General features: G+C 39.2%; 1 protein-coding gene and 1 non-coding gene across 7 annotated transcripts in view; both read right to left on the bottom strand.

Annotated features, from left to right (window-relative positions):
• ADK (adenosine kinase) overlaps nt 1-21,299 on the bottom strand; it is a 566,800-nt gene that overhangs the window by 47,429 nt on the left and 498,072 nt on the right. For 5 of the 6 annotated variants that reach the window (XM_032256142.1, XM_032256146.1, XM_032256145.1 and 2 more), the window contains one exon: nt 2,804-2,890. The exons of the other annotated variant lie outside the window; for it this stretch is intronic. In XM_032256142.1, coding sequence (XP_032112033.1) covers nt 2,804-2,890 — 87 coding nt within the window. The remainder of the gene's footprint in view (nt 1-2,803; nt 2,891-21,299) is intronic. 6 annotated transcript variants of the gene reach the window in all.
• LOC116535465 lies at nt 3,103-3,219 on the bottom strand. The gene has a single exon (XR_004262213.1). It is a non-coding gene; the product is annotated as a U5 spliceosomal RNA (small nuclear RNA).

The following is a 21,299-nucleotide window of genomic DNA, read 5'->3' as shown; positions in this document are numbered from 1 at the left end:
TTCATCTCATTGCATGACCCAATGTTTTGGGATCTGATTACCTTGGGAACTGAACAGGCTCACATTGAGAAAAATGGCAATCTAATTGAGGTATTACCAGTGAAGTCCTGCTTAGTTTCTACCTGCCTTCCACTTTCTCTATTCTGATTTCAACAAGGTGTAGTGAAATCAAATGTTTGGAACTTTGAAATGCTAGAAATGAAATGAATAAACTAAGGAATCTGCCAATGATTACCAAAGGGTTTGGCAAACTATAGCCTATGGTATGTTTTTGTACAGCTGGAGAGCTAGGAAAGGTTTTTACATTTTAAAAGTGTTGTAAAAAAACAAAACACAAGGAAGAAAACAAAACAAGAAGAATATGCAATATAGCCTGTATATGGCTTACAAAGCTTAAAATATTCACTATTTGACCTTTTACCAAAAAAAAAAAAAAAAAAAAAAAAAAAAAAAAAGAGTGCGGATCTTTGTTCTATATTCTTTCTCTCTCTCTCTCTCTTTTTTTTTTTTTGAGGTGGAGTTTTGCTCTAGTTGCCCAGGTGGGAGTGCAATGGCGTGATCTTGGCTCACCCCAACCTCTGCCTCCTGGATTCAAGCGATTCTCCTGCCTCAGCCTCCTGAGTAGCTGGGATTACCACACCCGGCTAATTTTGTATTTTTAGTAGAGATGGGATTTCTCCATGTTGGTCGGGCTGGTCTAACTCCTGACCTCATGTGATCTGCCCACCACAGCCCCTCAAAGTGCTGGGATTACAGGCATGAGCCACCACGTCCAGCCTCTCTTTCTTTTTTACTTACCTACTATACTGCAATAATAAATATGATGAAGTAGGCTAAAAAGAGACTGAAAAATCCTCTAACAAAAAATCCAATTGCTTTCATGAAGTAGTTTATTTATTGCTGTAACCACAACACAAATGGTAGCTAGCTGGTCCTACCTCAATATTCTAAGAATGGTCTCATCCTCCCTCAGAAAGTCTGTATGTTCTCACCTAGTGCTGGTAGCATTACAGATAGTTAGACATCTGTAACAGAACCTGCTGTTGCAGGGCCTCTAACCCAAGGCCAGAGGTAGTGGCTATTTAGGTCACCATCATATCTATGATGGCCTCATTATGTGTCCTACTGAATGTCAAAGAAATAGAACACTTCCTGTTTTAAAGATATTAAAGTACAGTACTTAAGTAATGCACATATGAGGTATAAAAGTTTCTAGACTAAGATTCCTGGTTTGACCAATTTCTAACTAAAAAATCACTAAGGTTTTCTTAATGTATTACAGAATATGGCTAAATTCAGAATAAAATATTTTTAGCTTACATACATCTATAGCTCTGAAGAGTATAAAACAGGAAAACTAGCTGCTAAGTACTCTAATATTATCTATAATAAAGACTTCCCGCGCAAGGAAATAAAAAACACAAGCATGATGGTAAAGTAGAATGTTGTCTGTGATACAGACTCTTTCCAAAGAATACAGGACATGGTGCATCCTAATAGTTAATAGTTCATTTAAGATTGGGCATGACTAGCCTGGCCAACATGGCAAAACCCTGTCTTTACTAAAAATACAAAAATTAGCTGGGTGTGGTGGCATGCACCTGTGGTCCTAGCTGCTCGGGAGGCTGAGGCAGGAGAATCACTTGAATGCAGGAGGTGGAATTTGTGGAAAGGAAGGAAAGGGAAGGGGAAGGGGAAGGGAAAGGGAAAGGGAAAGGGAAAGGGAAAGGGAAAGGGAAAGGGAAAGGGAAAGGGAAAGGGAAAGGGAAAGGGAAGGGAAGGGAAGGGAAGGGAAAGGGAAGAGAAGGGAAGGGAAGGGAAGGGAATGGGAAAGGAAGAGAGGAAGGAAGGAAGGAAGGAGAAAGACTGGGCATGAACAGTTTCAAAGAAAGAAAACTAAAAACTTATGCTGGTAAAAGGCCATTAAAATAAAATATTAAGTTAAAACCATTACATAAACTTAAATACGTTTCCCGTGATTCAAATTATCCTCCAGAGAAAAATGGACAATGGTCAGGTCCAGTTGCTTGCTTTTTTTTTTAATCTTGTCTCACTTAATGTTAAGAGAAAGAAACAGAGACCAGGAAAGACCCCTCTGGGCTATCTTTAAGGAAGCTAAAGCTTTCCAGAGACTATAAACTAGCTTAATTAACTACACTTAACTAGAAGGAATTTAGACTTATCAAAAAAATTTTTGAATCAGATTTTAGATGAATCTAAGTCATCAAGCCAAAAATCTTCTATTGTCTTGATTTTATTTTTGAGTATTCATTCCCAAAATCATTAGTTCTTATAAAATTTGCCAGTTCTTACTGAGCCTAAATTAGGCAAAAATTTAACCCTTCCTAGTATAACAAACATCCACTATTGTGTTTGAAACAGATGTTTTAACCAAAGGATGTAATCCAAAGATATCATCCTTAGTTATTAGCATACTGTTTAATATTCATCACAGCTTGTTTTAAAGAACAAAAATGTGTTAACATTTAAGCCTGAAGGGCTATGAATATACTATATACTGTACTTGATGCAGCTTGTTTATGCAATTTTCTGACAGATGCAATTAATCTTGTGAAAATTACTGGGGCATAGTAGCAAATTATCTTTTCCAAATACATACTTTTCCTGTGTTAAAACCCCCTTATAACACTGACAATGATAAAAGCATATGGAAAGAACTTTAGAAGTTAATTATTTAAAAAAAAGAAATTAAAAGTTATTAAATTAATAAATATTGGTTATGTGGTAGAAACAAGGGTTAAAGTGTTTCTTATAAGTAAGAATGAAATAAATTAGTCTGTACCTCCAACAAATGCATCTCCAGCTCCATTGGTGTCAATAATTTCTTTCTGGTCTTGATCCAAGACAGCAAAAGCAGTGACTTCACTTTCTGTAATTAGAGTCAAAGAAAGGCAGACTGACTTCTCTTTGTAACTCTCAATACAAGCTCACTCAGTAACATCTGAAACTCCTTCATCACTCATCATTCAAAGAGAGGACATAAGCTCCATATTCTGTACAGGAGCACCTGGGAACTAAGGTGCAAAATCATCTGCAAGTAATACTTTTCTGGTAATTTTCTTCCTTTTTTTTTTTTTCCTTAGCCCTGCCTAAGCAGGACATTAAAAAATTTGGCTATAAACCCATAATTGCTCCTCTCCAAGGAAATCTTTAGTAAAAGGTGAAAAATTTATTTGTTATGAAGAGAAACCAGTGCATTTTTTTTTGGTAATTTTCAGCATACAGATGCTGCTGTATATGTCTTATGAAGTTCACATTTTTTTTTGGAATGACTATAAATGATAGCAGTACCTTTTTGGACAGTGCAAATGAACAGAAGCCATAAGCTAAAGGAAGTGTTGGAATGGATTGGGTCATGGGTTTCTAACAAAGCTTCAAGCCTGACTATACTCCTGACAGTGAAATGTTGGATATAGTTAAAGAGCTGTAAATTTTTAAAAATATAAATAATGAATCTTGGGTGTTTCTTTATAGAAAATCACAATGACACAATAAAAACATTACTATTCTGTTAAAATACTTCATGCCAGTGTCAAGGATTTTTTTATTTTAGTTGTTTTATTACAAATAACCTACTCTGGTTATGTTTTGCAAAGAAGTCACTATACGTCAACTGGCAAAAGGGAAAGCTACTACTGAATGCAAGGGCAGAATAAAAGAGACAGTGCAACGGGGCCTTGCCCTAGATACAGCAGTCTGGACCAGGGCTTGGTTGTTTTGACTACAGAGTAACCGAATTCAGTACTTTAAATGTGGCACATGACCGGGGAATGGACTTATCTGTGATGAAATCTGGCTTACAGGACATCTGTAAATGATTGGACAATGCTTCTTATTGGGGGCTGGAACTTCTGAAATCATAAATTTGCAACCCTATGGGGACAGATGTGGCTAAAGACTTGTAAACTTCAATCTCATTTAAGAACAAAAGGGAGGCAAAAGGAGATCTTGAGAACCTTAATAAAGAACATAGAGAATCTTCAAAAGCATATTCTGTATAGCTTTTGCTGCCTGCTCTTAATGGATAGTTCAACAAGAGACATAAATATGTTAATAAAAAGACTCTCCTGGAGATACTGATATTCAAGAAGAGGACATGTTTATTTAGTCGATCTTTTTAAAAATCTTTTTTTTTTCAGGTCTTGCTCTGTCATCCAGGCTGGAGTGCAGTTATGTAAGTGTAATATACCCCAGCCTCACCCTCCTGGGCTCAAGGGATCCTCCTGTCTCAGCCTTCCATGTAGTTGGGACCACAGACATGCAGCACCACAGCTGGCTAATTTTTTGATTTTGTTTTTTTGGGTAGAGATATGGTCTCATTTTTTTGTTCAGGCTGGTCTCAAACTCCTGGGCTCAAGCAATTTGCCTGCCTTGGTCTCACAAAGTGTTAGGATTACATGAATGAGCCACTGCACCTGGCTTAAACTCTCTCTTTTTTTTTTTTTTTTTTTTGAGATGGAGTCTCATTCTGTTGCCCAGGCTGGAGTGCAGTGGCATGATTTTAGCTCACTGCAACCTCTGCCTCCTGGTTCAAGCAATTCTCATGGCTAAGCCTCCTGAGTACCTGGGATTACAGTCACATGCCACCACATCCGGCAAACTTTTGCATTTTTAGTAGAGGCAGGGTTTTGCCATGTTAGCCAGGTTGGTCTCAAACTCCTGACCTCTAGTGATCTGCCTACCTCACCCTCCCAAAGTGCTAGGATCAGAGGGGTGAGCTACCATGCCCGGCCACACACTTTCCGTAACTAAACATTTCACATTTTGTAACATGAGGGCCTACATGGCAGGTGACAAGGTTTTGATTACTTGGAAGTTATAAGACAAATGTCCAGGATTACATTTTCTGGAGAGTATATGTAGTACATACTACTATACAGGCAAATAAATAAATAAATAAGAAGTAAGTAGACTTTATTAGAAATAATTGGGAAAGGTCTGCAGTCTGATTTAGGAAAAGGTCTGTACTATAAATAGTTATAAAGAAATCTGCTTTTACTACTTCCAAGTACAAGCTACACTATACAGGGAACGAACAACTATAAACCAAAGCCAAACAGGTACTAAATATGTAAAATGAACTAAGTTAATGACACCATTACTATTTATAATACATTTATATTATGTAATAACATTCTATAAAACATTTTAGGTAATAGAATTAATCACTAGATTTATAGATTTGAAAATAATTATATATAAATGGTAAGTAAACCAAAATTACATAGAATTCCTTGAGCTCCTTATTTGAAAACAATTTTTTTGCTGCATAAATATTTATGAACAGAACTTAATCGACAATGGAAGAGATTATTTTGAATTTTATTCTTAAGAATCATGACTTCTGGCTGGGCGTGATGGCTCATGCCTGTACACTCAGAAATTTAGGAGGCAGAGGCAGGCAGATCACAAGATCAGGAGTTCAAGACCAGCCTGGCTAACGTGGTGAAACCCTGTCTCTTCTAAAAATAAAAAAAAAAAAAAAAAAAAAAATTAGCTGGGTGTAGTGGTGCATGCCTGAAATCCCAGCTACTCTAGAGAATGAGTCAGGAGAATTGCTTAAACCCGGGAGGTGGAGGTTGCAGTGAGCCAAGATCATGCCACTGCACTCCAGCCTGGGTGACAAAGTGAGGCTTTGTCTTGGAAAAAAAAAATCACGATTTCTTGATCTAAATTGCTGAAAATTCTAAATAAATGCAGTTTCATAATACTTTTTTCTGCATATATATGTCGATCATTGAGATACTTTATCCTTAGTTGTCATATGAAGTTCAATTTCCTGAAATACAAAGTGGAATTATTTTTTACCTTTTATAATTATCAGTACAGGTAAGTATATATCACATATGCAAAAGATGTGTCATAAACTCAGTTTTCATTATTATATACTATCTACAGAACTAGAAGAATGCCTTTCAAAATAATGACACTGGGCCGGGCGCGGTGGCTCACGCCTGTAATCCCAGCACTTTGGGAGGCCGAGGCGGGTGGATCACAAGGTAAAGAGATCAAGACCATCCTGGTCAACACGGCGAAACCCCGTCTCTACTAAAACTACAAAAAATTAGCTGGGCATGGTGGCACGTGCCTGTAATCCCAGCTACTCAGGAGGCTGAGGCAGGAGAATTGCCTGAACCCAGGAGGCGGAGGTTGTGGTGAGCCGAGATCGTGCCATTGCACTCCAGCCTGGGTAACAAGAGTGAAACTCTGTCTCAAAAAAAAAAAAAAAAAAAAATAATAATAATAATAATGACACTAAAAAATCTGCAAGATCTCGAAATATGCTCTTCATTATGCAAGAAAGATTAAAAAAATATTTAAGAATATTTATGTTTTATTACATTTTTAGTATGTTCCGATTTTCAAATGACTTAAGCTGGTTTACAAAGCTATTAAAAACAATCACAGGTGGCTGGCAAGAAGGCTGAATAGGAACAGCTCCGGTCTGCAGCTCCCAGTGAGATCAATGCAGAAGGTGGGTAATTTCTGCATTTCCAACTGAGGTACCTGGCTCATCTCAGTGGGACGGGTTAGACAGTGGGTACAGCCCACAGAGGGCTAGCCAAAGCGGGGAGGGGGGGAGTGGGCATTGCATCACCTGGGAAGTACAAGGGATTGGGGAACTCCCTATCCCAGCCAAGAGAAGCTGTGAAGGACTATGCCGTGATGAACCATACACTCCAGCCCAGGTACCATGCTTTTCCCATGGTCTTCGCAGCCTGCAGACCAGGAGATTCCTTTGGGTGCCTACGCCAGCAGGGCCCTGGGTTTCAAGCACAAAACTGGACAGCGGTTTGGACAGATACCAAACTAGCCGCAGGCGTTTTTTTTTTCATATCCCAGTAGGGCCTGGAATGCCAGTGAGACAGAACTGTTCACTCCTGGAAAGGGCGCCGAAGCCAGGGAGCCAAGTGGTCTAGCTCAGCGGATCCTACCCCCATGGAGCCCAGCAAGCTAAGATCCACTGGCTTGAAATTCTCGTTGCCAGCACAGCAGTCTGATGTTGACCTGGGATGCTCGAGCTTAGTGGGGAAAGGGGCATCCACCATTACTGAGGCTTGAGTAGGAAGTTTTCCCTTCACAGTGTAAACAAAGCCACCGGGAAGTTGGAACTAGGCGGAACCCACCACAGCTCAGCAAAGCCACTGTGGTCAGGCTGCCTCTCTAGATTCCTCCTCTCTGGGTAGGGCATCTCTGAAAGAAAGGCAGCAGCCCTAGTCAGGGGCTCATACATAAAACTCCCATCTCCCTGGGACAGAGCACCTGGGTGAAAGGTCGGCTGTGGGCACAGCTTCAGCAGACTTAAATATTCCTGCCTGTCGGCTCTGAAGAGAGCAGTGCATCTCCCAGAGCTCAAGCTCTGCTAAGGGACAGACTGCTTCCCCAAGTGGGTCCCTGACCCCCATGCTTCCTGACTGGGAGATACCTCCCAGCAGGGGTCAACAGACATCTCATACAGGAGAGCTCCCACTGGCATCTGGCAGGTGCCCCTCTGGGACGAAGCTTCCAGAGGAAGGAAAAGGCAGCAATCTTTGCTGTTCTGCAGGCTCTGCTGGTGATACCCAGGCAAACAGAGTCTGGGGTGGACCTCCAGCAAACTCCAGCAGATCTGCAGCAGAGGGGGCTGACTATTAGAAGGAAAACAAGCAATCAGAAAGGAATAGCATCAACATCAATAAAAAGGATGTCCACACAAAAACCCCATCTGAAGGTCACCAGCGTTAATGACTAAAGTTAGATAAATCCATGAAGATGAAGAAAAACCAGCTCAAAGAGGCTGAAAATTCCAAAAACTGGAATGCCTCTTCTCCTCCAACGGATCACAACTCCTTGCCAGCAAGGGGACAAAACTGGACGAAGAATGAGTTTGACGAATTGGCAAAAGTAGGCTTCAGAAGGTGGGTAATAACAAACTCCTCCAAGCTAAAGGAGCATGCTCTAACCCAATACAAGGAAGCTTTTTTTCAAGAACCTTGAGAAAAGGTTAGAGGAATTGCTAACTAGAATAATCAGTTTAGAGAAGAACATAAATGACCTGATGGAGGTGAAAAACACAGCACGAGCACTTTGTAAGGCATACACAAGTATCAATAACTGAATCGATCAAGCAGAAGAAAGGATATCAGAGATTGGAGATCAACTTAATGAAATAAAGCATGAAGGCAAGACTAGAGAAAAAAAATGAAAAGGAATGAACAAAGCCTCCAAGAAATACGGGACTATGTGAAAAAAATCAAACCTACATTTGATTGTTATGCCTGAAAGTGATGGGGAGAATGGAACCAAGTTGGAAAGCACTTTTCAGGATATTATCCAGGAGAACTTCCCCAATTTGAAGCAAGACAGGCCAACATTCAAATTCAGGAAATACAGAGAACACCACAAAGAGACTCCTCAAGAAGGGCAAGCCCAAGACACATAATCTTCAGATTCACCAAGGTTGAAATGAAGAAAAAAAATGTTAAGGGCAGCCAGGGAGAAAGATCGGGTTACCCACAAAGCGAAGCCCATCAGACTAACAGCAGATTGCTATGCAGAAGCCCTACAAGCCAGAAGAGAGTGGGGGCCAATATCCAACATTCTTAAAGAAAAGATGATCCAGCAGGTTGAAAGGCAGGTAGGCAGGTGTTTTGCTTTTTTTTCTCTCTCTCTTCCTTTTCCTACCTTCCTTCCTTCCTTCCCTTCCTTCTTTCCTTTCCTTTCCTTTCTCCTCTCCTTTCTCCTCTTCTCTCTCTCTCTTTCTCTCTCTCTCTCGCTAGGGTCTTGCTCTGCCTCCCAGGCTGGAGTGCAGTGGTGTGATCATGCCTCACTGTAGCCTTGAACTCCTGGGCTAAGAGGATCCACCTGCCTCAGCCTCCTGAGCAGCTAGGACTACACGCACATGCCAACATGCCTGGCTAATTTTTTGTAGAGATGGGGTCTCGCTTTGTTGTTCAGGCTGGTCTTGAGCTCTTGTCTTCAAGTCATGCTCCTGCCTCAACCTCCTAAACACCAGGCATGAGTCACCACACTTGGCCTGGTGTTTTTCAACCTCAAGGTAAAACGCAGTTACTACCTCTGCTACTGCCTCTGACCCAGCATCAATAGGCATGGAATAAACAGAAAAGTGATGGTAAAAACTTCTTCAGAAAGTGAAAAGTATGACTATGTAAAAACCAGAATACTTCACATTCTTATAAGAGGCTCCTGTGACTTAGCCATTGCTTATAATAAGGTAATCTCCATAGTATTAAAATATTTTTGTTTGCTTGTTTTTTTAAACTATTTGGAAATAATTTTATATTAACAGAAAAGTTCCCAGAAAAATACAGACAACTTCTATACAACATTTATCCAGATTTACCACATTTTAACATTTTGCCACATGGCTTTATCATTCCTCCCATATATATAACATTATTTTTTCTTTCAAACTTTTTGAGCATCGGGGGCATATATTATGCCTTTCACCCTTAATACTTGAATGTGTATTTCCTAAGAGTGAGGGTATTCTGTTAGCTAGGTTATAGTTGAAAAACACAGCAAACAACATTTTAACCTAATCTACAGTCCATAGTCCAATTTTGTTAATTGCCCTAATGTATTTTATAGCAATATTTTTCATCTGGTACATAATTCAGTCCAGAATCATATATTACTTTTTTTCTGAGATGGAGTTTTATTCTGTTGCCCAGGCTGGAGTTCAGTGGTGCAATCTCAGCTCGCTGCAACCTTTGCCTCCCAGGTTCAAGTGGTTATCCTTCCTCAGCCTCCCAAGTAGCTGGGACTTACAGGTGCGTACCACCATGCCTGGCTAATTTTTGTATTTTTTAGTATACACGGGGTTTTACCATGTTGGCCAGGCTGGTCTCAAACTCCTGACTTCAAGTGATCTGCCTGCCTTGCCCTCTCCAAAGTGCTGGGATTACAGGCATGAGCCACCACACCTAGCCATGTGTTACTTTTAGTTGTGCTTGTTTTTAATTTAACTTTTTGAGTAGATAATGCGTTCATATGATTCAAAAATATAAAACATATGAAAAGCTATTCTATAAAATCTCCCTCTCCCCATCTCTCCCATTCAGCTGGTTTCTGTTCCTTCTTCCAAATCTGGTTATCACTGTTATTGTTTTCTTATATATCCTTCCAGAATTTTTCTATGCAGATACAATAAACTACATTCTTATTTTTTTTTCTCCTCTCACCTGCACAAAAAAGGTATCATACTATCTAGGCTACTCTGGACAATATTTTTAATTTTATATATCTTGCCATATTGGTAAACAGAGAATGTCCTCATTATATTTTTATTGCTAAATGATAGTCCACTATATGGATATACTACAAATTATTTATCCAATCCTTTACTGATGAACTCTTAGGCTATTTTGAGTCTTCTATTATTGTAAACAATGTCACAAAGCATTAATACTTTTAAACTGATCTTAAATTTAATTATTTTGCTTAATAGCCAGGTCCATAATATCACCCCAACTTTATATAGGGAACTGATAGAAGGAAAGTAAATTGTCATACTAACAGCATGAAATATGTCTACATCAAGGAATAGGAAAAAAATAAGAATCCAGAAATGCTTTTCTTTTCACTAGGACACATGTATCAGGATATGAGCAAAGACACCCTGCTCAGACTGCCCTAATAAACAGGGCAATAAAACAGATGACAAACTCTGCTAATAATAGAGATTTATAGAACAATCCTAATTAACAAGGACTTTTGGGGAATAAAAGAGCTCTGAGTTAATTTAATTTTCTAGTTAACTAAAGAAAAAGCAGAAAGTCTTTTTAGTTGGAAATCTTTCTAAATATATTAATATAATAATATGCCATGACAACCCTGCTTTAATTAGTTTACTTTATTGAACTGAATAAAATTTTTCTTTGATAATAGAGAATCCTACAGCACATCTTAATGTCACTATTCTGAGCATCAGCTCTTACTGTAGTTCCCAAGCTAAAAGTGCTTTCACAAAAAGTAGGAAAACTGAAATGTTCACAGAAAGTACACTAGATTAGGAGCAAAAAAGCCATAGTTTTAGTCTAGTTTTGGCTTAGCTATTTTATTTAATATTTATTAAGAGTCTACCATGTGTCAGGTACTTTATTAGGGACTGGGAATACAGATCTGAATAGGACAAAAGCCATGCTTTTATGAGGCCAACATTCTAGTGGGGATAGACAATATACAAGTAACAAATATACAAACAAGCTAATTTGATTTTTTTTTTTTTGTTTTTGAGATAGAATCTTGCTCTGTTGCACAGGCTGGTGTACAGTGGTGCAATCGTGACTCACTTCAATCTCTGCCTCCTGGATTCAAGTGATTCTTGTGCCTCAGCCTCCTGAAGAGCTGGGATTACAGGTGTGCATCACCACACCCAGCTAATTTTTTGTACTGTACTTTTAGTAGAGATGGGGTTTCAACATGTTGGCGAGGCTGGCCTTGAACTTGTGAGCTCAAATGATTCACCCACCTCAGCCTCCAAAAGTGCTGGGATTACAAGCATGAGCCACCATCCTTGGCCTAAATTAAGATATTAATAGGTGCCATAGAGAAAATACTACAGGATGATATGATGAAGTGTGATAAGGGAGGAGAGTTAATTTAGATAGGTGTTACTTCCTCACTGAGGAGGTGATATTTGAGTTGAGATTTCAAGGGCAAGAAGGAGAAAGCCATGTGAAGTTTCAGGGGTAGAACATTTAAGCACAGAGACCCCAGACTAGCAACAAGCTTAGTAAACTAAGACTGCTGAAGGTAAAGAAGGCCACTGTACCTAGAGTATAGTGAATGTGGGGGTTTTGCAGGATTTCATTCTACGTAAAATGGAAAACTGTTGGAAGGTTTTATATAAGGGAGTGATGCTATCCCAGCTTTGATTTGAAAATATTGCTGGGCACAGTGGCTCCTGTCTGTAATCCCAGCACTTTGCGAGGCTGAGGCAGGAGGACTGCTTGAGCCCCAGAGTTTGAGACCAGCCTGGGTGACATGGCGAAACTCCATCTCTACAAAAAATAGAAAAATTAGCTGGGTGTGGTGGTGCATACTTATAGGTAGGCTGAGGTGGGAGGACTGCTTGAGCCCAGGTAGTTGAGGCTGCAGTGAGCTATGATTGTGCCACTGCACTCCAGCCTGAATGGCAGAGCAACACCCTATCTCAAAAGAAAAAAAAATTATTTTGGCAGCTTGATAGACAATGGACTGGAATGGCAGGGGTTAGGGTGGGGTCAATAATGCTACTTACCAAGAATCCTTGGGCAAACCACAATGTAATTTAAACTCAGTGTTATTACCTAAAAATGAAGATAATACCTGTTCTACCTATTTACTATGACTATTATATGGATTAAGTATTAACAGTGTTATAAAAACACTCTGTCAATATAAAGCCCAATATAATATTATAAGGTATTTTTAGGAGCTTATTTTCTTCAATCAGGTAACAAGTGTTTGTTGAACAATAGCTAAGAGCTCATTAGATCTCACAGAACAATAGTTATGATACTCTGCTAGATCCTCTGGGGGAGATATAGGAAAAATATTAAGACATGATCTGTCTTTTCAAGGAGTTTAGAATCTAGATGGAAAGAGAAACCTAGCATACATCAAAGAATTGGTGAAATATCACACAATGTAATATCTATTATAATTGCAACAGGAGTTCAAAGAAGGGAAGGAACAATATAAATTTAACTGGAGATGCTTTCACAGAGAAGACTGAACTTAAAGTAGGTCTTAAAGATGTGGATAATGAAGAAGAGAGGAAAAGAAAGGTGTGTATGTCCCAAGAAGAATAGAGGCAGAAGAAAGTTTTTACTCAAGTAAGGCAAGAAATAAATCAAGATGGGTGGGATCTAGATCCATTTCTAGGGAGGCTTTGAAAGCCAGGCAAAAGTTTGGATTTGATATATCAGGCAATGGAATGAATCGGCAGTTATCTGAGTGAAAAAGCACTGCACCATAGGCTTTATATACTTTACCTCGTCTATTTCTTACATGAGTAAGTTATTACTAACCTTATTTTATAAATGATGACACTGAGGCTCACAGTTTGTCAACTGCCTAGGGTTCCATGGCAAAGGCAGGAATTTGAAACAAAACGAATGAAAGAGAAAGTAGTAAAATGTGATCCCAAAGTTGTCATTCAAGTAATGTTGCTACTATTTTTCTGAAAAAAGGTTATCATAGAATAAATAGATTTTGATTCATCATTATACAGCAGTTAATTGACATTTAAATTCCCTTAAGCCTGGTACTGATAGCCAAATTTGACTAAATTAAATTGATGAATTCTCCATATAGAGTAGAGGCAGTATAACATTGTAGATAACAGTATGAGTCAGACTGCTTGGGTTCACATTCCAGATTCGCCATTTACAATCTGGTAATCAAATTAAATTCTTTTTCTTTTTTTTTTTTTTTTTGACACAGGGTCTCACTTTGTCACCCTGGCTGGAATGCAGTGGTGTGATCTTGGCTCACTGCAGCCCTAACTTCCCTGGCTCAAGTGATCCTTCCACCTCTGCCTCTGGGTAGCTGGGATTACAGGTGCATGCCACCATGCCCAGCTAAATTTTTGTACAGATGGGCTTTTGCCATGTTGCCCAGGCTAGACTCAAGTAATCCTCACACCTCGGCCTCCCAAAGTGTTGACATTACAGGCATGAGCCACTGTGCTAGGCCAATTTTCTTATATTTAAAATAGGAATCTAGGCACGGTGGCTCATGTCTGTAATCCCAGCATTTTGGGAGGCTGAGATGGGCAGATGTGAGCTAACAAGTTTGAGACCAGCCTGGGCAGAATAGTGAAACCCCATCTCTACCAAAAATACAAAAAAATTAGCTGGGTGTGGTGGTGCATTCCTGAAGTCCTACCTAGCTACTCGGGAGGCTGAGGTGGGAGGATGGTTTGAGTCTCGGAGGTGGAAACTGCAGTGAGCCAAGATCGTATACTCCAGCCTGGGCAACATAGCCAGACATTGTCTCAGAAAGAAAAAAGGAACAATAATAGTACTTATAGGATTTTTGTGAGCAGTAAATTAGTTAATACATATAAATTACTTGGAATAAAAGTTGGCATATAAGATTCTAAGTCTTTTTTATGATTAAATAGACAAGGATATTATTAATCTTGAAATGAGACTTGTGATGGTTAATACTGTCAACTTGATTGAATTGAAGGATGCAAAGTATTGATTCTGGGTGTGTGAGTGAGGGTGTGCCAAAGGAGATTAACATTTGAGTCAGTAGGCTGGGGAAGGCAGACCCACCCTTAATCTGAATGGACACCATCTAATCAGCTACCAGCAAATATAAAGCAGGCAGAAAAACATGAAAAGGCCAGAATTGCTTAGCCTCCCAGACTACATCTTTCTCTCATGTTGGATTCTTCCTGCTCTCGAACATTGGACTCCAAGTTCTTTAGCTTTGAGACTCAGACTGGCTTCCTTGCTCCTAGCTTACAGATGGCCTATTGAGGGACCCTGTGATCATGTGAGTTAATACTACTTAATAAACTCCCCTATATATAGATATACATCTATCCTATTAGCTCTATCCCTCTAGAGAATTCTGACTAATACAAGACTTTTGAGTACAGGAGATTCAGGTCTCACTTAAAATTGCTGCTTCTGAAGGCATGGTTCTGACTTTGCAGACTACCTGCCTCTACGTCATTGTTTGTGGTAAAATTTCTTAGTTTGTTCATGTTTTCATCTAATTCTCTACAAATGTTTCAAGTTAATTCCAGTTCAATTCAGTTCTGAATGTAAACAGATAAGAGAATGAGTGTTGACTTTGAATATGAAAATAGTTTTCCATGGAAAAATGACCAAGGAAACAATAGTAGATGGAATTACTGCTCTAAAACCTTATTTCCCCTTTGTTTAGTGTGTGTGAGTGCATTCAAAAAATGTTTAGAGACAGGACCTCTGTCACCCAGGCTGGAGCTGTGGTGCCATCACAGCTCACTGTAGCCTTGAGCTCCGGCTGAAGTGACCTTCCCGCCTTAGCCTCCCAAGTAGCTGGGACCATAGATATGCGCCACCATGCTCAACTAATTTATTTTTATTTTTTTTATAGAGATGGGGCCTCCCTATATTGCCTAGGCTGGTTTCAAACTCCTAGGCTCAAGTGATCCTCCTGCCTTGGCTTCCTGAAGTACTGGGATTATAGGTATGGGCCTGTATATAGTTATGGGCCTATATATATGTATATATATATATACATACATACATATATATGTAAATATATATGTATATATATTTACCTATATATTTTTATACATATTTACATATATATGTATATATATTTACATATATATTATATATAAATGTGAATTGACACTGAACCTGACTCTATATATATACAGATATATATAAAATATGAATTAAGGAGGTTTCTGTTATCTTTAATAGGTTCACTAAATGAAGCATATCACTTTAATCTTTCTATAAAGCTGTTCATTTCAACTTGATCTCTCTCTACTTCTTCAAATGTTATCTGCTGCACTGTCTTATCTGAAGAACTGGTTTCCAGCCACTCATGGTGGCTCATGCCTGTAATCCCAGAGCTTTGGGAGGCTGAGATAGGAGAATTGCTTGAATCCAGGAGTTCAAGATCAGCCTGCACAACAGGTTATCTCTAAAAAAAGTACAAAGTCAGCCATGCATGGTGGTGCATGCCAGTAGTCCCAGTTACTTGGGAAGCTAACTAAGGTGGGTGAATTGCTGTAGCCCAGAGGGTTGGGGCTGTACTAAGCTATGATAGTACCACTGCATTCCAGCTTGGGTGACAGAGGGAGATCCTATCTCAAAAACAAACAAAAAACTGGTTTCCTCTGCTGCTTTAGCTCATAGCTCACTGACCATCTATGGACTGTCTACCTTTGGTCAGGTTCCTAATCCTGATTCACTCAGCTGAGCACAGGAAAGGAGCTAGGGTTCAGGGCACAAAACTTGGCTGCCTACGTAAGAGGGGCTATAGAAAAGGCAAATTTTTTTCTGATGATCCCTAGCATCCAGAACTACACCTGGTACATTATACGAGCTCAATAAATATATGTGGAATATATGCCTGGTACATTATAAGGGCTCAATAAATATATGTTGAATAAATGGAGTAATTTTTCATGACCACAAATCTGATGTTATTACCATTAAAAACTCTTTAGTGGTTCTCTATTGAATGAATTCTTAACTTTAGGATATGAATCCAGCCTATTCTTCAAACTTTCCTGACCAAAAGAGTAACTTTAGTCAAATAGCTACTATTTAGTCATATTCATGATTTCCTAAATGTGCCATTGTCTTTTATTCTTGTGTATATAACATGTTTACATTTCAAATTGTTTTTCACTCTCAGTTCCAAATCCCAGATAAGGCATGTTTTCTTGGCTACAGTCCTTGACCTCCAGGCAGAACTGATTACTCTCTTTAATGCCATCCCTTATAACCTTCACATTTTTCCAGGAAAGTATCTATCATAGTTATAATTACTTATATACAAATATCTTCTCAACTAAACTATGAGCTCTTTATGGGTAGGAATTATGACTTAATCTTATTCTCAGCTCCTAGTACTGTATCTAGTAGGTGCTCAATTAACATTTATTGCTGAATGCAATGATTATTCCTACTAGATTTTAAGTTCCTTGAGACTGGCGTATGTTTTACATTTGATTCTCTCCCAGAATCTAGTATAATATGAACTCACTATATATTTGCTGACTGATCTTAAGTAATACATAACTGTACTGTATTTCTCTTAGTTTAGTAAACCACATAAGCAAGTAAACTTGTTTCTAGCTGGCAACAATCCTGCCTTTGGGATTTAATAATCTAGATTTCAGATGCTTGTATAAAAGTAAATCATACAATTGCTTGAAATTTAGCAGGTAGTGTGAATTTATTCACCATTTACTCAATAGTGAATAAATTCAACCTTGCACAACCTTTCCCAAAAACCTTTCCAGACCTAACTGTGCTGAACACATTCTGGAAATAATGAAAATATGATTTGATTGGTGCTTTCACTTTCCATTATTCCATCATTTAAAATGGAAGACATGTTTATGAGTTGATAAATCTAGATTCAGATCCTGTTTAAAGACAGAAGGCTGACTGGGTGCAGTGGCTCACACCTGTTGTCTCAGCCAAGGTAGGAGGATCACCGAGAAGCCAAGGTGGGAGGAACACTTGAGGTCAGGAGTTCAAGACCAACCTGGGCAACAAAGCATGACCCCCATTTCTACAAAAAAAAATTAAAAAATTGTCCACAGAGGTAGTCTTCAGATTAAAAAAAAAAATTAGCTGGGTATGGTGCCATATGTCCATAGTTCCAGCTACTCAGGAGGCTGAGGTGGGAGGATCCCTTGGGTCCAGGAATTTGAGGATGCAGTGAGCTATGATTGTACCACTGAACTCTAGCCTACATGAAAGAATGAGACCCTGTCTCTAAAAACAAAACAAAACCCAAAACATAGAAAGCTCTCATGTTGGGACTTTGAATTAACACTGATTATTTATTTACTTACTTACTTAGAAGGAAACTAACATTTATTGAGTACCTACTGGTTCTGGCCTTGTGCAAGAAGTTTTCATCTATAATATCCCATGTAATCCTCATGTCAACCCTGTGAAGTAGGTATCATTCCCATTTTTGTCAGATGAGGAATAGGAGGCTCAGAAAGGCTAGGTCTTTTGTCCAAGGACACAGAACCAGGAACCGATGAGCTGGGATCCCATGCTTAAATCTCAGACTCAATTACTGCTCTCTCTCCTATGCTGCCTCTGGGAGGAAGGAGGGAGCACCAGCAAAAGCTGCAGTCCTCACACTTCCTGCCCTATTGCCCAACAGACACCAAGAGAAGCCTGTACCTTCCCACAGACCTTCCCCCTACCTTTGAAGGATGCAGTCAGTTGAAGAGATTAAGACATAAATACAAGAATAAATAGCAGGGACAAGGCCCTAGCAGCAAGGATGTGCCATCTAGATGCTGTGAGAAGATCACTGTGCCATTCACAGCTGCTGTGAGAGGAAGCCCCATGGGCCCTGGGGGAAACTGGGACAATGGCTGCCAAAGGGTGGAATGGGTTGGCTCAACTGGCCCCTCCTGGGTTGCAGAGATTCCAGAACAAAATGTCTAGAGCAGACAGCAGCCACCATCCTCCTCCATCTGATCATTTTACCAATATTTGTGAATTGGATCAAACCAGGGCAATCAAATGAATCCTAATGATGCGCAGGTGGGATTCACCTCATGAGGATGCTATATAAATTCAAGTCATGTCTGTATGCATATGATTCTTCTTTATAAAGAGATCATGGACTCTTAGGGCTGGGAGAATAGGAAGAAGCATTTATTAGATAATTTGAACCAAGGCATCATAGTTATAGAAAATACTGAAAGACCAAACATCAATTGCTTTCTTTTTAGCGGTCTGGTCCTAAACATTACAATAGTAGGACGTTATTGGTATTCTAAATGTGATCCTTCTTAAAATCATATATCTCCTTCTGAGCACAATGGTCAAGAGTTTCAAAATGGATGTGTATATACAAAGTTCTTTATTTTTGAAGAAGGAGCTATTTCTAATCATGGACTTTTCATCAGTAAGATTATTATTTGAATTGTTGATGGTGGCAATGGAAAGTATTTAGAATTTACAAAGGAAAAACTGTATTAGATATGAAGGAACCAAATGTTCCTTTTTTCTTTATGGCATAGAAGAAATCTTAGAGCAAGAAACCATTTCAGGAATGATAATGCCACAAGGCAATGTCATAGGTTTATACTGAAAGATGAATTTTTTTAAACATTGTATACTATACAATAAAATTAAAGTTCCCTAAAATATCAAGTCAATTTCAATGGGCACCCTGACAATCAAACACTGATGAAAGTTCTGAGTACTATTTATCGTCCAATAAAGTAAACTGGAGTCACTGATTACTTGCCTACACAGCAATAAAAACCAGTAAACAACCATTTTATCCAATTTATGCAGAACTCTTTTCTTCATTGAGTCATTTGCCAATCTCTCTTGCACTTAAAAGCAGATTAAAATGTGTAACGTATGGTTAATTACCTGTAAAAACAAACAAACAAACAAATAAACAAAAAAACCTCTCAAGTACACTGATTTTAAAGCTTGGTTGTACTCATCATTCTTTACAAACAGAAGCTGTGGCATCAGGGAAAAAAAAGTTGCAGAAATAGTTCAAGGATCATACTCATGTTAATGTTATTCTCTCTCTGTTTTTTTTGAGACGGAGTCTTGCTCTGTCACCCAGGCTGGAGTGCAGTGGCAAGACTTCGGCTCACTACAATCTCTGCCTCCTGGGTTCAAGCAATTCTCCTGTCTCACCCTCCCAAGTAGCTGGGAGTACAGGCGCCCGCCACCATGACCAACTAATTTTTGTATTTTTAGTAGAGACAGTGTTTCATCATGTTGGCCATGCTGCTCTCAGACTCCTGACCTCAAATCATCTGCCTACCTTGGCCTCCTAAAATGCTAGGATTACAGGTGTGAGCCACCGTACCCAGCTGTCATGTTCTTCCTTCTGTTAAAGGATCTAAAGTTGAGCCTAGCCAGACATACCCGAGGTTCAATAAAGTCTCTGGGCAAAGACACAGCTCTGGGAAAGATTGGTTAATCTGAGGAACTAAACTAAAACCAAGAAAATTCAGGCCCTCGATGATAGTGATTGGTAGCAGTTCAGAAACTGGGTTCACACCAGCTTATGAGTTGATTGCACATTTCTCTTCCTAATTCACCATTCAATGCCTTCATCTTGGTAGTCTGACATGGTGAGTCATGGTGGGAGTATTTACATCATGGAAATTTAAAAACAAACTAGGGCTTCGTTTGCTATGAGCTGACTGTTAAATATATACTAGCATACCATTCCATCTTACTGCTAGGCTTGTTTTTTTTTAGACCAAATTTCACTCTATTGCCTCCACTGGAGTGCAGTGGCATGATCTCAGCTCACTGTAACCTCTGCCTCCTGGGGTCAAGCAATTCCCCTCCCTCAGCCTCCCAAGTACCTGGGATAACAGGTGTCCGCCACTATGGCGGGCTAATTTTTGTATTTTTAGTAGAGACGGGGTTTCACCATGTTGGCCAGGCGGTCTCGAACTCCTGATCTCAAGTGATCTGCCTGCCTTGACCACCCAAAGTGCTGGGATTACAGGTGTGAGCCACTGTGCCTATCTTTAAATTGCTGTTTGGTTTTTTATTTTTCCTAAGCAGAGATTGAAACACAATTGTTATGTTGATAGTTCTGTAGAAAGTACTGTTGGGCAATGCTGCTATGAATATTTTCATCTAAGAAAGTTCCTGGGTTGGCACAGTGCTCATGCCTGTAATCCCAGCACTTTGGGAGGCTGAGGTGGGCAAATTACCTGAAGTCACAAGTTTGAGACCAGCCTGGCCAACATGGTGAAACCTTGTCTCCATTAAAAATTAAAAAAAAAAAAAATTACCCGGGTGTGGTGGTGGGCACCTGTAATCCCAGCTACTTGGGAGGCTGAGGCAGAAGAATTGCTGGAACCCAGGAGGCGGAGGTTGCAGTGAGCTGAGATTGTGCTATTGCACTCCAGCCTGGGTGACAAGACTGAGACTCTGTCTCAAAAAAAAAGAAAGAAAGAAAGATAGAAAGAAAGAAAGTTCCTTCATATCCCTTCATAGCCAAATTCTCAATAAAACAAAAACCAAAAAGCTACTGTTCTGATTTCTATCACTGTAAATTAATATTGCCTGTTCTAAATTCAAATAAATGTAATCTTACAGTATATGTTCTTTTATATCTGGCTTCTTAGCACCTTTTTTTAGCATAATGTTTTTGTGATTCATTCATGTGGTTGCTCATATCAGTTATCTATCTCTTTTAACTGTCAGTGGTATGCCAGAGCCTGCTCAGATTGGCTAATGAGAATTAATTCTGCATATACAGAGCTCTTCTGAAATCTACATTCAGTGACCTCATGTTGTAGGAGAGGTCTATTAGCAATAAACTTCTTTATATTTTATCTGGAAATGTCTTAATTTCTCCTTCACTTCTTAAGGATAGTTTTGTCAGATTATAGAATTTCTGTATTCTTAAGCCTGTTTTTTCACATGGCAAGATACATACATATATACATACATATGTGTGTGTGCATATATATAACAAAGAAGCTATTTTATAACTTCTTTTATTTTTAACAAAGAAGCTAACTTACCAAGTACACACACACACACACACACACACACACACACACACACACACACACA

This window comes from Sapajus apella, unplaced genomic scaffold (genome assembly GCF_009761245.1).
Source record: "Sapajus apella isolate SASKATOON/1434 unplaced genomic scaffold, GSC_monkey_1.0 scaffold94, whole genome shotgun sequence".
In the NCBI taxonomy this organism is placed as follows: domain Eukaryota; kingdom Metazoa; phylum Chordata; class Mammalia; order Primates; family Cebidae; genus Sapajus; species Sapajus apella.
Note: the sequence above shows the minus strand (reverse complement) of the source record. Positions and strands in the feature narration are given on the sequence as shown.